General features: G+C 30.2%; 2 protein-coding genes across 5 annotated transcripts in view; both read right to left on the bottom strand.

Moving 5' to 3' along the window:
- The window catches only part of trol (terribly reduced optic lobes), a 278,511-nt gene that overhangs the window by 58,261 nt on the left and 203,245 nt on the right, over positions 1-17,005 (bottom strand). For all 4 annotated transcript variants that reach the window (XM_088266065.1, XM_088266064.1, XM_088266063.1 and 1 more), the window contains 6 exons: positions 8,714-8,830; positions 6,130-6,262; positions 4,832-4,944; positions 3,647-3,757; positions 2,600-2,724; positions 1,810-1,933 (listed from right to left, as the gene is read on the bottom strand). In XM_088266065.1, the coding sequence (XP_088122191.1) occupies positions 1,810-1,933; positions 2,600-2,724; positions 3,647-3,757; positions 4,832-4,944; positions 6,130-6,262; positions 8,714-8,830 (723 nt within the window). The remainder of the gene's footprint in view (positions 1-1,809; positions 1,934-2,599; positions 2,725-3,646; positions 3,758-4,831; positions 4,945-6,129; positions 6,263-8,713; positions 8,831-17,005) is intronic.
- LOC148305836 (uncharacterized) lies at positions 12,139-16,941 on the bottom strand. The gene is made up of 4 exons (XM_088266067.1): positions 16,482-16,941; positions 13,468-13,584; positions 13,066-13,299; positions 12,139-12,360 (listed from the first exon to the last, which is right to left on the bottom strand). Exons 1-4 carry the CDS (start codon positions 16,810-16,812, stop codon positions 12,257-12,259), a joined length of 786 nt encoding a protein of 261 aa, XP_088122193.1. The 5' UTR covers positions 16,813-16,941; the 3' UTR covers positions 12,139-12,256.

Raw genomic sequence — 17,005 nt, forward strand, 5'->3', positions numbered from 1 at the left:
AGAATGTACAAAACTATGTTTTGAAAGTAAACATTAACCTTTTCCAGTGAGGTGCTAACCATTCTGAGATATTTTATAATATTTCATGCGATAACTAAAAAAATATCATTAAAATAACTATTTATTATAATATCAGGCTGCTGTATGGATTTTTTAAAATAAATCAATTTCTTAATTGATTACACTTTTGAGATCTTGCAGTAAGAAAAATTGAGGGAATTTTTTTTATTCTAAAAGAGTGTATATCTACTTGAAACTATTTCTAGATGACAAAAATAATGCATATTTGAAATAAACGGAGATGCATCTTCAAGACATCTTAAGGGGGAATGGGGATTCATGCGTCTGCAATCAAAAATATCTGTAAATGGAACGATATAATAATATATGGTCATGCGTTGTGATAGCCTGTACCCGAGTGAAAACAATTTTGTTCGTCGGAAAAATCACGGCAATCGTATACATTGTCACATCGCTGAACGTGTGGCACACATCCTCCTGTGTCACAAGCAAACTGAGATTCCGCACACTGCTCCGTACTTGCCCCCACTCCTAGCGACAGACATAGAAGGCATATTCTCACCACTATAAAATATGTTTGTAGATAAAAAAGAATGCAGCCAATTTATAAAAACTCATATTACATTGCTGCCTTCTCTTTGAGGAAGAATGTTAAAAAAAAACCTTCTTTGATATTTCATAACACAATAAAGATATATATGTATTCCCAATGCGCCCATAAGAGATATCTATAGAGTAGATAGACAATTGTATTATGTACATAATTATTCAACATATAATACAATCCATTTTCTCGAGGGACTACAGTTGAAATCAGGGTCCTTTGATTGCAGTATTTGTGCACCCAAATGTTAAATTTTGCTTAACAATTTTGGCATATATTGTAATGAAAGTTCGCTTACATTAAGTTTATTTTGAGGGCAATATGGATAGCAATGAGTTGCTGAAATTTACGGGAAAATCTGACATTATTTAGTTCCATGCCATATTGCCTAAAGGGTAATTAAGGCATAAAAAGAATGTCAGCTTGATGAATCTAATAAAAACCGGTCTTCAATGCTACATATGTGAGATTTATCACTGACCATTTATCGGATTACAATTATTGATGAGTAATCAGCGAACTATCATTGCCATGCGCAATACCGAGCGCTATCAGCATTTTCAGCTAGAGATTCATTGTACGCTTTAGAAAGCTTTACAGATATACAGATATCCCTAATGTAAGCTATGATGATTTAGCATTCCATGTCACTTTCCAGCACGGGTATATTCTTAAGTAACTGAAGTTAACAGTCTACCATTGCGACTGTCATCTTTAATGCTCTCTCATCCCTTATTAAATTAGTAAATCTCTTACTGTAAAGAAGAGTTTATTTTTTATTTTTTTATGACACATTGTCTCCATAAACAACTGTGATATCTTTATTAAAATATCAGATTTTCTTCACCGTAATTCAACTAAAAAATTAATAACAATAAGTTTAAGGCTAGTTTTCAACATTGGACGTAAGTACTATTTAGCTTTGTTGCGAATATCCTAGCGTACATATCTTATTAGGCAATCATCAATATATTTAGTTTGCAAATGTACTTTGATTTTACATTATTGATGATTTGTCCAAAAATGTGGAACACCATTGTTAGAAAATCAGGATTCTATTCCTTAAAACAGAAACAGAAATGAATACAAAGATATTAGAATCTTAGACGTAAATATAAATTGTAATTTAAGAGAGACCGATTGAATTGTTAGGATTAACTGAAGCCAAATATTTTTGTATTTACCACATTCTTGTTCATCCCCTCCATCGGCGCAGTCCCGCACTCTGTTGCAGACTAAAGAATAATCGATGCAAGAATGGTCAGCACACTCATATTCTCGCGACGAACAAACTCTGGTCTCTGGTCTCTGTAAATTATATTGTTGATTGATTATTCAAAGAAATATGGTAAAAGGGAAGACAACATAAGGTTTGTCTGTTTTAACTATGATAAATTTTCAGTTAACTCTGTAAGGTACTTTCATTCTTTTTTATTATAATGAGATGGACAATGATACGGATATCCAGTAAGACTCTGTTTACACATATACTAAAATTAAACCTGCGAACATGATAACATGTATATCCTCCTTACTTACTCCCCTCCTTACTTGTAGAACAGATAATTATTTATAGTTTAGTTTTTATTAAGACCTGAAGATGGAAGCATAGCTTCCAAAACTAGTCGTTAAAAATAAAATAAACCTTAAGTGGTAAAAAACAAGAGTTTATCTTTTAGAATTTCTTTCACAATGTATATCCTAGATCTTACATCCCAAGATAACGTTTTTTTCATCCAGTAAAATACAATAAGCTTGCAATTTGTTTAAGTAACAAATGATTTAAAATAATGAATTTACAAATCAGAATTGACACAAAAAATTCATTTATTACAATAACACACTGGCTAACACCAGAGGAATATTTAGCCAATAAGTATGGATTATGAATTCAGCAAGTTATGGTTTATTATTCAGTCTGAATCACACGTGAAATAAAAACACGTGTTTACACCTTAAATATATACAACTAACCGAGTCACAGCCAACTTCGTCTTCTCCGTTGCTACAATCTTGTTTTCTATCGCAGACAAAAACTGGATCCAGACATTTGCCGTCGCACCACACACTGTCTGGTCCACATCTAGAACTGTCGGTTCCTGTGAATGAAATTAAGAGTGAGTTTTTTTAAACATTTAAATAACCTAAAAGCCGGTACAAAATACATAATTTTTTATGTGAAATAAAGATTAATATTTTATTACTTATAATGATATAAGGTTGTTGGCTAAATGACCAGTGGGACCATTCCCAACAGATTAAAGTCAGGATGGAAATAGCGAGACACTGCTTCTTTAAAGTGACCTCCTTATTAATAGAAACTTCAACCTCAATCTGCGCATGGGAATTGTACAATGTTACATATTTTTTGTTTTATTCTATGGCGTCAAAATCTGGATTGAAGTCTTAACAAAGCTACTTCAAAAAAGATTGAAGCATTTGAATTGTGGTACTATAGAAAGAGGGTTATGGGTTGAGAATGTGTATTTTGGCCATATTACGAGGGAAGACAAATACGAGTGTGGCCAAAAAAAGCTTCTTTACATCTCACCAATAGATGTCTCTAGTGAAATTCTAGTGATTCAAGAACAAGGTTTCTTAATTGGTTCATATATATATATATATATATATATATATATATATATATATATATATATATATATATCTAGAACTTACAAGAATTTGAGTAGTGTGGTGGTCAATAATGGGTAGAATTGGTGAATGCTTAAACCAGCCTATGACGGTCGTCAGCCACGTAAATGCCCAGACTTCCATATTCTGTTTCATCTTTGATTAGATGTCAAAAAAAAAAACTTATTATATTACAAGGCAAAGTGGAAGGTAGAAAGAATCCATATATCCTGACTTAAACCTTGAGAAAGAAGTTCCCCTGTAGTACTGAGTTCGTTTAGAGCAGCTCCAGACAAAGTAAAAATTTCCACGATAATTGCCAACCTTCGAATAAAGAAAAACTAACAAAGAAGAAGAATAAACATAAAATGAATAATAGTAGATAATTACCACAATCGGCTTCATCGGAACCATCAGTGCAATCGTCTACACTATCACAACGGAATTCTTCGGATATGCACCTGCCATCATCAGAGCACTTAAATTCGTTTGATCTACATTCTGAAAAAGTAAGCGATAAATGAAATAAAGTATTCCCTTTTTTTCTGTAGGCAGGCGAATCACATCAATTATGTAATTGCTTTTTTCAGATTAGTATAAAAAACTTTATGTAAAAAATACTTAAAAAAAAAAAAACTAACAAACTATCACGCTGCTTCACCGCAGGGGTAGGCAAAGAGATTAGAACGCCACACCACTCTGTATTTGCAAACATTCTTCGCCTCTTCCACGTTCATGCATCTCCTCATACATACCCGCCGATTGTAAAAGTATTTTTTATTTTTATTTTTTTTTAAATTAAGAAAAATTCTTTAAAAAAGACATATTTTTGAGAAGTTTAAGCTTGACAATATTAATCAAACATTAATAATAGGCGAGTGTACCTCACTGGGTGGAACAGATTTTAACCTATTTATACTTAAGAATGAATATCATCTGTCATCAAAATATTTAACATAATTTTCGGCGTGAGGTGTGATTATTGTGTAGGTACAAAATGATCTTCTATTAAGGGTGTACTCACAAACAAAAAATTCAATGAGCAATCGGCTACGCGTGAAGCCGGATGTGTGTCTGCGCATAATTTTAATATATATTTATATATGTTTATATATGTGTAAATAAATATTAAAAATATATATTTATATTTGTGTAAAATTATATTGTATATTGGAATTTAGAGTTGTAATTTAAAAAATAAATTAATACTTTTAAATTAACTCTTTTCTTTTCAAAACCCTGTATTTATTTCGGCAAAAACTTTTTTTTCGATACTAAGATGGTGATTTTAGAGAAAATTTGTTACCTGAGTTTAAATAAAATTAAGTTGCGGGCTATCGATTATCCCGTCTTAATGTTAATTTTGAACAGCAAAAAAGGAAATTTATATGTTTATGTATGAAAAAAAAACCTAGCATTCCACTAAATCTGTTGCATTACAGCAATCCTTTAAAATGATTCAGGCTATCTTGATAAGAATATAGTGTTGTGCTTCGAATGCTTGTCCAGGGATAGTCTAAATTGACAGGAACATTATTTCAAAGAATCTCTCAATTTCAAGTACTTATTTCTTACCAGTGCTTGGTGGGACAGTGGTCGACGGACACCCGTCTTCATCACTATCATCGTCACAGTCCGATATGCCGTCACATTTTCTGCTCCCGAGAATGCAAATACCGCTATCACACCTGTTAAATACAAAATTGTAAGTAATTGTTTGCTAAAAAATCTTATCAACACATCTTTATGAAGAACTTTGAACATAATAGGTGTACCATCGCCAATGAAATATATACACAAAGTCAATTCGCAACTTTCAAAATTGATTTGCAAAACAGCGCACATTTATGTATTCTAGTCTTTCCTGCAAATAAGCAAACTCATAGACAAATATCATAATGTTATTTAAAATGCTGTGTCCATAAAATAATGGTTTAGTACGGCTATAGTAAACACGGGGAAAATTTTATTTTATAAATAAAAACATATTATTTTGGCTTCTAGTTTACTAAAATCAAGTTTAAAAAAATAAATTTAGAAATACGCCGATGGGATGAAAATTGATTAATGATTTTAAAATATTTTTACAAATAAACTATTTGATGGAATTAATCTAAGTGAACTTCCTTGCATACCCAACAAACAGCAATATGAAATATATTTGAAGTAAAATCATCGTAAGACCAAATTTACTATAAAAAAGTATGCATTAATATCATTTTATTTTTTAAGGATGCAGGATAAGTAAGGTATATGGTAGATGTATAAGGAAGTATATTAAGCAGGATTCTAGTATTATCGGGTAGGTAAGGTAAAATTATATCATGTTTGGCGAAAGATATATTTTGATGTATAGGTGAGGTTAGGTGAGATTGGATTGGTCCCAAAGAAGGTTCATGTGTAAACATACTTGCATTCACTGCCTCGATTGTTCTGGATGAAGGTTAGGTAGGCATGGGAATATTTTCCTAGATGGATGAGGTTAGGTTGGAATCGGTAGGACAAGGAAGTCAAGTGAACACATTTTGAGTGTGTCCAATTACTTGTTCACAAAATCTGGATTATCTCCAATTACTGGAGTCATTTTCGTATTATTTTTTGACATCTCACTTTTCATCTCACCAATAGATGTCTTTAGTAAAGTTCTGGTGAATGAAGAATAATTTTTCAAAATTGTTTGAAATTTATATAACTTCCAAGAATTTGAGTAGTGTGGTTGTCAATAATGGGTAGAATTGGTGAATGTTACATGTGTGTAAAGTGATCACTTAAACCAGCCTATGACGATCGTCAGCCCCGTAAATGCCCAGACTTCCGTATTCTTCTTCATCTTTGATGAGATGTCAAAAAATAATAAGTCAAGTGAAGGTTACCTGAATTCACTATCTTCACAAGGGCTGCAGTCGCGTTCGTCCGCTTCATCGTTACAGTCCGGAACCTGATCGCAGCGCTTAGAGTTGTCAACACAAGTGCCGTCACCGCATCGGATGTCGCATTGACCCCGCACTGCAACAAGACAGGTCATAGGTCAGTTAGGCAATGCTCGTGAGTCAGCCACAAGATGTCGAGTACAAATACATCCGACATCTAGTGGTCACACTGCGACATCCAACCGGCGAATACTAATACTTTTTAGTACTTTCAAAAAAGACGTTTTCTTTAGATGTATTCAAATTTTAACAGTATACTTTCAAATAAAATATATAAAAAAACGGTATTTTTTTTCACATCATCTTCAATGTTTTACATTATTATATTATATAATATATTTTAATCAAAATAAATATCCTGATGTTCCTTAGTAAAACTCTTTTTAAAAGTACTAAAAAGTAAAGAACATTTTCATATTTAAATGCAACAAACATGTTTGTATTAGACTGTTAAGAGCATTATTACAATTATCCACTTAAATCAAGAAATGAATTATTGATTCCATAATGAATTCAACAAAATTACCTATTCCAGAAAAATTATGCTTTCAATAATTCAGAAGAGATTTTTATTATACTTATTTCATTCGCTGTATAATTCTAATTATGCTCTTAACACCGTCATATTCCTTTGGAAGTAGGTATTACTATTGCTTTATAATATTAAAGATCGCTAAATAAAAATTAATTGAGGAAATCTAGATTACGCACTGGAAAAAATGCACAAGTACTCCAATAATAATAAAAAATATACCACATTGTGATTCGCAATTCTTAAAAGATCAATTACAATAATTTCATTAACTTAGAAAGCTACTTATGTTGTTTACGATTTTTTTTAGTAAAATACCTGATTTATAAATGATGTTACAGGTGTTTTTTGTTGTTGTTATAACGAGAATCATCCAAAGCTCCCGAGCGCACGTTCCTAGCGGTGCACAATTTAAATTATGATCGAATTGTCAGTTGACAGTTTGACATAACAGGCCATTTTTCTTATTTGGTGTGGCGCAGACAAATAATAAGATTTGTTTATAGTTTAAAGTAAGTACCTACTCTTAAAAAATACCTATGATAATAAATAGTATTGAACGGGTCGCTGTCAAAAATGATCAGCGAGTGTTTTTGCCTAGAATTTTCACTCTTGGATTACATGAAATTACAGTAACTTTAAACATAAAGAATAAATCCACTCACGAGTAGGCATAGGCTATGAAACTTGAAAAATTAAAGCCTGATTAGGGTCATGGTAGCTAGATTTCCGAGTCACTTGGACGTTAGGTAAATTGAAAAAAATAATCCGTCAAAAATGTAGACAATTTTTTTTGTTATTGATTTAGTTTTAGATTATTTTGTTAGTTTTTAGTTATGATAAGAGATTGCTTAGGTAATATAATCTAAAAATGGCGCTTTTACTATCTATTTAAAACATCGCTACAAATATGAGTCGCTCTTGTGTCTTGTAAGATGCAGTAGTTGTAATATTACGAATCATAAGATCCGTATTAACTTTTAAGTAAATTTCAAGCAATACAGTTCGCAGTCCCTGGGTTCTAGCTATCAGTGTTGTACTCGTATGTATATACACCAAACTAAGACTTTCATAATCTTAAATACAAAGAAAATAATTTGTTTTTTTGTTGTTGCTCAGAACTAAGCTTTATTTTAAATTGGTTTTATGGAACTTATATTGAACGAAATAGAGCATCATAGTTAGGTGTGTCGACTACTTTCAAAATCTGCCAGATCCAATTTTATAAGATTTTAAAATAAATACTCTATCGGAATGCCAATTGTGGATTTTAATGTTTAAAATATTAATATACTTGAAAACCCTGCTAAAAATTCTTAAAAACAGCGTTGTATTTCAAATTCCGCTATATTAATGGATCCTGCCTTCTGATCCATATCGGCCAATCAGAGAGCGGGATAGGTCAAAAATTAAGATGACGTCATCATCGGTTTGTGTCTCGTTTTTTTTTAATACTGATAAAAATTGCAAGAAATGCGAAAATCGCCTATTTCATAATATTTTATATAAAGATAACATAAATGTTACCCGGAGAATTTTGTAAAATCGACTTATGTACATGGATCTGGCGAATTTTGAAAGTAGGCGACACGTTATTGTATATCAATAAATCTAAAAACTATGGGATTAATTAGGGCGTATTTAATTTAATTTGGGCAATAAAGTATTTAAAATCTAAATGGTTAAAACGCTTTTACTTGAATGAAGAATAAGTGTGGATGACTTTGAGTTAGGGTAATTTATTATTGTGAGTATTGACACTAGTTTAAGTTGCAACGAGGAATTAGTCGAGTCGATTTAATGCTTTATTGAATGGTGGTATTTTCTATAAATTCAATTATAATTATTCTGACTATTATTATTGATTCCTTAACGATTCGCTTGGATTTTATGTGTCAATACTTGTGGCTATTACAATATGATGAATAAATAATATTTAAAAAACTTAGCATGTATAAGTATTGTTATATTATTAAAATATAAAAGGGCACTAACCGTCGCAATTTTCCTCATCTACGCCGGTTTCGCAATGTTGAACACCATCGCAAGCATATCGTTTATCGATACAAACTCCACCACCGCAATCGAAGGCGTCTTCGGGGCATTCTGAAACTGCATTTGAAGATTTATTAGTGTTAATCCTTAGACTAAAACTTAACATTTTTGAATTAATATAATTTAATGAAAAAAATCTAATTTTGCTACTACAAATATGTTAATTTAAATTATTAAAAGTTTGTACAAAATCTAGTTTTGAGAGATTTTTTTTATGTATATGTAAACATTAACTTTGCATTCACAAATAAATAAACAATGGTAATTCATCTTTAATAATAAAATGTGATGCTATAGTTGTGTGATCGGAATGAGGTCATTAATTTTTTTTTATGTTTGTTATCGTTAACTGTAAGAATTATGAATTAATTGTTTGCTTTTCTAATTTATAAAAAAAAAACGTGTAACAACTTTTTTTCTTCATAGTCGACATGTGCCTTCATGACTACGACTACAACTGAAATTCATTAAATAAAATAAAACAATAAAAAAACCCGTCGAGAAAAATACGCATTTTCAAATGATTTACCTTTTAAATCCATTGGTGAGTAAATTATAATAACCATAAATGTAAAACATTGAACTTTTAATACATAAAATGGAAATAATATCATCCAGTAGTCGGTATCTATTAACGCATTATTGGTTATATATTTTAATGAGAAAAAAAACTCATTTTTAACACTTTTGGTAACATGATACAATCGTTTTTTAGTGATATCTTTAATAATATATAAAAAATCAAAAGTAAGAATTTATCAAGATACTTTTTAATTGGTTACTTAACGAGTTCTACGAAACAAAATCAGAATCATAAATCTCTATAATATTTTCAAATTAACGAAAAGTTAGATTAACTTGTATTGGACGTCATTTTATAAAGTCTGTATTAAAAGCAACAGGCGACCTCAATATATTGGAGTATATATGTGCATTGTAGTCCCTTACATCCCTTTTGTATTCAACATTGATACATTTAAAGCAATTGTTAATATCCATCCAGTGATGTGTGTATTCACAAATTCGTCTAAATAATGTTAAATTCACAATATAATGCTGTGGAATTGCCTAAAACACTTTATAATTATTCTCTTTTGACGATTAAACGAAAAAAATATAATAACCAAAATAAGTAAAATATTTTGGAAATAAAAACATCTTTAAAAACAAAATGTAAACGATATCCCGCGCTATGAATATTATCGATATATAAAAAAAGGACTAGACAATTTTTTTACTAGACTTTTTATGTCAATTTGCCTATTGTAATAGATTGATGTAAATATCAAGTATGGCTGCAAATATTTAAGTGTTAGATGGATTTAATAAAATGTATTTGCTGGTATTTTTAAATATGCACACTTATTTTAGATGAATTCGGAGATACAAACACATATATATATGTTAAGTGTGTGTATGTATTATACCAAAATAATCATAATTAAAGCGTTTAATATATGTATATATATATATATATATATATATATATATATATATATATATATATATATATATATATATACATATATATATATATGTATATATGTATATATATATATATATATATATATATATATATATATATATATATATATATATATATATATATATATATATATATATATATATATATATATATATATATATTACATTTTTATTTTCATTTTAAAAATTTACTTAGCTAAAAGTATTTATATAGGTACCTGAAACACATGAAACAAAAAAGCACATTTTTTCGTAATTAAAAATACACATGTTATTTAAGAACATTTAAACAGAAACAAACAGATAACTAATTTTAAGATAATATCCTTATATCTAAATCCCCACACAAAAAACACACAAACAATATTCCCAAAAAATTAAACGATACAATAAATCATTTATAATATAAAGCTCCTTGATGTCGTAGGCAGAATAAATAATACATATACCATATATAAGGACAATATAACAATGGTTTGGTACAACAAAATATAAAGTTATACAAACAAAAATAATTTTTTGTATTCAATACTACGTATTTACTTTTTTTAAGAGTACATATTAAATTTAAGTTTTTTTTCTTTTATTATCTACAAATAATTTCATACTATACATACATCCAATTATACTTTATTGGCTATTATATATTCATATTTATTTAATATTTTAGAATTTATTTTTTATTTGGTTGTAATGTCTTTTATCATAGAACGATTAAGTTATTGTAAAATAGTATAAAGTATGTAAATCGATCACTAGATTTACTTTCAGTTTTAGTCAAAGAACATAATTACTAGGTTTGAACAAACTATGTTAATCGATTAATGTTTTAAAAATGTTAAATAAGGGTTTTGGAACCCTTGTGTGACATTCGGGAGTCATATTGTGTTAGTAGAGCTTATTTAGAGAGTGTTTCCAGAGACTTTATAAGGACGACTCCAAAAATAACTAGTCGCATCGTAGCATTTATTTTGTAATTTTTTAGGATTCAATATTATTTGTTGACAATTCATATCAACAAATAATGAATTCGTCGTGTTTCGACCGATTATCGGGTCATTGTCGGGACAAAACTGTTCATAATATTGACAAAGGTATCGAGATGAATGGCAACCTTATGTCAGAGTGATCTCGAAAAGAAATCGAAATCTTTTCGATGTTATTTTACAATCATGTCGAATATCTTTATATTTAATTTTTTTACTTCGTTGAGTCAACTTTTGAGAAAAGATATATATAAAGCGGGACCAGAAATATAAAAGAACTTTTTTGTGCGCCTTTCATAAACATAGCAAATATTTTATATTTTTGGTCTGCGTATACATAAAAATAACATATTGTCTTTATTTAAAACATGTATTTAATTAAACAAAATACATATATATAACCCAAAAAAATATTATATTTATATATTTAAATATATATGCATATATATATATATATATATATATATATATATATATATATATATATATATATATATATATATATATATATATATATATATATATACACATATATATATATATAGATATATATATATATATACATATATATTCATATATACATATATATATATAGATATATATATATATATACATATATATTCATATATACATATATATTCATATATACATATATATTCATATATATTGTGTTGTGTTTATATAGATATATATATATATATATATATATATATATATATATATATATATATATATATATATATATATATATATATATATATCTATATAAACACAACACGCACACAACTTACCTTGGATTGTGGACCTCATACATTGGGAATGACGTAGAAGATAATAATAAAAATATCCTCAAAAACGGGTTGTTTTAGTATTAATTAGGACTAACAAGTACTGTGGAGGTATATTTCAAATAACGCGTTCTAATATTTACTTGATATAGTTAGAGCTACATAAGTGGTGGTGAATCTCAAAACTGCTGCAGGTGTATGTTAATAGATTAGTTGACTTTTGTTTAAGCTGAAAATTTTCCCTGAAAACGAAGTGGAAACATACCCGGTGCCCATACGCGGTATCTCGGAATAAGGTCCCATGGTTTTTCGGTGGTTGTGCTATATCCTTAAATCATGAATTAACATTGATAATATGTTGTATTAATGGGATCTATCAACAGAACAGATGTGACATAGTAAACAATGAATTTCAGATCAAGTTAAAGCCGTGTACATAGGTAATTCAAGTTTGAAACTGATTTAACAAAATCATTCTTAAATGTTTGAGATTTAATAAAAAAGTATGACTCCAATTTTTCGGAGGGTGTATAAGCCCGCCTTTACGTATATGCTTTACTTCGGGCTTACCTACGTTAACTGGTTTACGCAAGTAAACACGTGTGTGGACGGAACTTTAGGTCGCGAACACGAAATACTGCTACTCGCAAAAACGTTACACTGCAATGTTTATGGAACATGTGTTTGCGCGGTTTTACTTGTGCGTATGGACGGTGTCCAAGGAAGCATATGTTATTACGAAGAGAGCCATTTACTTAGTAAAATGATTATTGTCACAGTAAGCTATGCACAATCACGTACCGTTAAGGCACATATACGTCACTGCGTGTTGACGGACCATGAGGAATAATTTAAATTATTGTAATATTGAAACATTTTTTTCTTTCGGCGAGAAGTATAATAAAAACGCTTATTGGTAATTCCCCATACTTTTGAAAAGTGTGTTTACTTTCTAAATAAAGCATAATCGATATAAACATATATGATCAAATTGGGAAAGCTTTAATAAAAAATAATATCAAGCAATACTTACCACAGTATCTCTCGTCCTCACCGTCTGGACAATCATTCACCATATTACAGATAAGACTCAACTTGAGACAAGTGCCGTTGTTGCATTTAAAGTCGTCCCGAAAACAAGGGCAATCTTTCTCGTCGGAACCGTCACCAAAGTCTTCCACCCCGTCACAGAACGAAGAATTCCGAATGCATTCTCTAGCAGCGTTGCATATCATCGGATTCTTTAGCTTTTTATTTGGGTATACAGCTAAAGCAACCAAAACCACAACTAATCAAACCATATAAAACATAATAGTAATTAATTTAGAAAATGAAACCAAAGACCAAAAATGAAAATTCAACGATCTAAGCAAAAAAGTGAAAAGTGTCAGTTCATAAATGTTAATTACTAAAGGTAAAAAAGTTCGGGATCTACCTCGGCAAGTTTCATAACTTTCGTCTGAAGAGTCGCTACAATGGATAAAGCCATCACACATCAGTTCCTTCTTTATACAGTTTCCGTTTTTGCATTTGAAGTCCGTATGTCTGCAGACTAGGAAAACGTGGATACAGTGAAGACAGGAAAATACTTTCTGTTACAAGATTTGAAGCTGGCTATTGAGAAGCGGAACAAATAATTTGCCTAGCGCCAGCGCCCAAATAGAAACGGAAGGAAAGCGGAAGAAGGGGCCCTTAGAACAGCAATTATCGTAGGCTTTTCCTGTCACTTTCGAGGAGAAAATGTTTACGATAATCAGAATGCATATAAGGCCCTGAAGAAGGCGTGCTTTTAGAATGGAAATACCGTCACCCATTAGTTAACAGTTTAAATAAAATATTTTTTACATTATAAATCTATGGATAAAAAAACTTCCATATAAATTTTTCAACCGACTTAGGTCCATTAAAACAACTTTTAAAAGAACGTTTCTCTTTCTTTTTTTGTTCGCCTTCATATTGCACTTGTCATTATAGCTATAATACAATAAGTCCCGGTAGGTCAATGTGAAAATGATTTTTTTGCATTAGTATCAGAAGCGCATAAACGAACATATTCGCAACTGAAGTGTTCTATGCACCACCAAATGAAAATCGAAACGAGAGAATTTAAAAGAAAATTGTATGTTCGATATACTGACTTGAAAACTGGAAACAATACCTACACTACATTGAAGAGCAATTATGGATTATCTTCGTGAGTGACTTTATACTAAAAAAAATAACTATTTAACCATCACACCGCTATGTTTGAGGGCAAGCAGAGAGAATTGAATGCTGTACTACTCGGTCATTCCAAATAATATTCGCCTCTTCCACATTCATGCATAACCTCATGTATATACCCGCCGATTATTCTGACTACAGACGTGACCAACTTCAAATATTTGAATTACTTGACCATTCCCTTCTTCCTTTGTTCCCATTTCCAACTACATTCCACTCATAAATTAGTTTTCCTGATCTATCTCAGTCTTATACCTTTCTTAATTTTATTGATAATACTTATCCCAGCTTAGGATTGTTCCCTAAATTCACCATTCGAACATCTCTCATACATCGCTTTGCCGGACATTCGTCTGAGAGATTATATATTTACTACTTTATACTATACATGAAAACTGATATATATTTTCATTATTGTGCTTAGTTCGTGGTGTAGCTACAGATGGTAAGTTAATTTTAAAATAACTATTTTAATTTTAATTAGTGGAAACACCATGACCACAGGTAACCATGAGTACAGGAATGCTTGAAAATATAATAAATCGCATTATTTAATCAATGTAATTTAAAAAAATGGGAATTAATTTAAGTAATGCGGTTTTATGCAGTTTTCTGTAGATGTTGTAAATTGAACGCGTTACTTATTTTCTCCTCATGTCATGTCAATATAATTGAATGTAGTGTTATTACGCGAAAATTAACGAAAGAAATCAAAAAGATATTGGAAGCATTTCGATAATTAAAGTTAATTCGTTATTATTTAGTTAGATTAGAAACAAAGTTTTGTTATTAACGTAAATCAGAAAGAAATTTTAGAATTAAAAAAAGATGGGAATTAATTAGATTAGCAGCGCTAAGATGTTAGAATGTTATTGTAAATGTAGATAAATTATAATTATAATGTCACTTTGTGGTAAAATCTATCCATTTTCAATTTAAGTTTTACTTAAAATCTATTGTGACACGTGCTCCGATGGATTCCACATCATTTTCAAACACCGAATGTGAAGCCAATTATAAATTTTTGAGCTGGGTCCTTGGGACGTTGAAAGTTGACGGTATCACGATAGATTTTAAGAAATAGAGGTATTTAGTAAGTAAAACATAAATTATGATAATGTCTAAAGTCAATTAAAACATAAAACAAACTTAAAAGAACAACATTTTAAATTTACTTTGATTGAATTAGGATTTGAATGAGGCAAAATCAGCATTGCATTCAGTATATGATATCAACAATCTTTCAAGCCGTCGAGATAAATGTGTATTGGTGTTTACCTTGGAAAATTTGATATTTTATATACTTACTACTTAATAGGTCGTACTTTCAACGGCATATGTTCTGAAAAATATTAACTCTCCATGCAATGCAAAGATGAATACATTGTAATGATTAATTGATTAAAATAATTACAAGTGCGTCTACCGATATTTTTTAACCAACTAAATTTAAATGGGGGTACTTAAAATAAAACTTATTCCGAAATGTAAATAAACACTAGTTTCTATAGTTGAAGGAGTTAAATGTACGTACATAAATGTATATATGTAGTCGTTAATATTTATACATAGTGTATGTACATAATAATATATAAGTTAAAATAAACAAACTATAAAAGCAAAGAATTTGAGAAAGAAGATATGATAGATTTCCAACACCTTAATTGAAAGGAAAAATTGTCAAAAAACCAATTTTCGTCAGAGTAAATTTTGAAATAGCGTTATAAAATATATTAACATTTAATAAATTTAACAATACATTCTAAGAAATTTTATAAAATACATGTTTGAGTTTAAGTATCTATCTACATAACATATTACTATCTACAATCTAAAATACAATATAAAGGATGTGGAGGATTCTCAACGCAGGTGAAGAAGCATATTGAGATGATATTACACCATTCTAAGCAGAAATGGTTGAATACTACATATTACGCAGTGTAAAAAGTGATCATTTAAATCACCCAACGATATGCGGTAAGCTCTGTTAATATTTAGACTTTATTTTTTTTCAATACGCCTTTTCATATACGTTAAGTCATGAATAAAATCATCTACAATATATACAAAGCTACCATTTCAAACATAGAAGATGTTTTTGTTGCAAATACCTCAGCATCTATTCTAACGGAATTAGTTGTATCTCAAAATTTCCCTTCAATTGTGCGACAAGGACAGAAAGATGATCCCACCCAATCGTTTGAAATATTTCCATAGACTTACAGCAGTTTTTTTCATCTGAAAAGTCCCAACAATCGTATTTCTCATCGCATATGAACTCCATGGGTATACATTTACCGTCCAATTTGCACTTGAACTCTTTACGTGTGCACTCTCTGTGTTCTATACGTGCCATGCAACAACAAAAGTACAACATGAAAATATATAGTGGATCTGGCCATAACTCACCGGTGCAGTGTCGCTCGTCGGAGCGGTCGGACGGACAGTCCACGTGGCCGTCGCAACGTTTGGCCTTCGCGATACAAGTACCGAAGTCGCATTGCCAATGGTCGGGTGTGCACGCTACGGATAACCACGGAACGACCCTTAGCATCTTACCAACTCACTGTGGACATTGCCACTTTTACCAACGTCTTATCCTCTCTTTCCTAACTTGTAGGCAGTTTGCGAGAGTTACTTGCATTTACTTTTACTTTTCTTTCAGAAAATTTTCAAATCCAGAAAAAATGTTTTCATTGATCTATTCTTTTGTAATTTAAACTTTACTTGGTGTTATAGCAGTATTT

Source organism: Brachycentrus maculatus, unplaced genomic scaffold, assembly GCF_059751285.1.
Source record: "Brachycentrus maculatus isolate JH-2025_06_01 unplaced genomic scaffold, ASM5975128v1 h1tg000261l, whole genome shotgun sequence".
NCBI lineage: Eukaryota > Metazoa > Arthropoda > Insecta > Trichoptera > Brachycentridae > Brachycentrus > Brachycentrus maculatus.

Coding starts and splice junctions, on each gene's coding strand:
- LOC148305836 (XM_088266067.1), bottom strand. CDS start 16,812: ATGCTAAGGGTCGTTCCGTGGTTATCCGTAGCGTGCACACCCGACCAT. Junction 13,300..13,467: donor AAGTTATGAAACTTGCCGAG/GTAGATCCCGAA, acceptor TGGTTGCTTTAG/CTGTATACCCAAATAAAAAG. Junction 12,361..13,065: donor TGAGGACGAGAGATACTGTG/GTAAGTATTGCT, acceptor TCATGATTTAAG/GATATAGCACAACCACCGAA.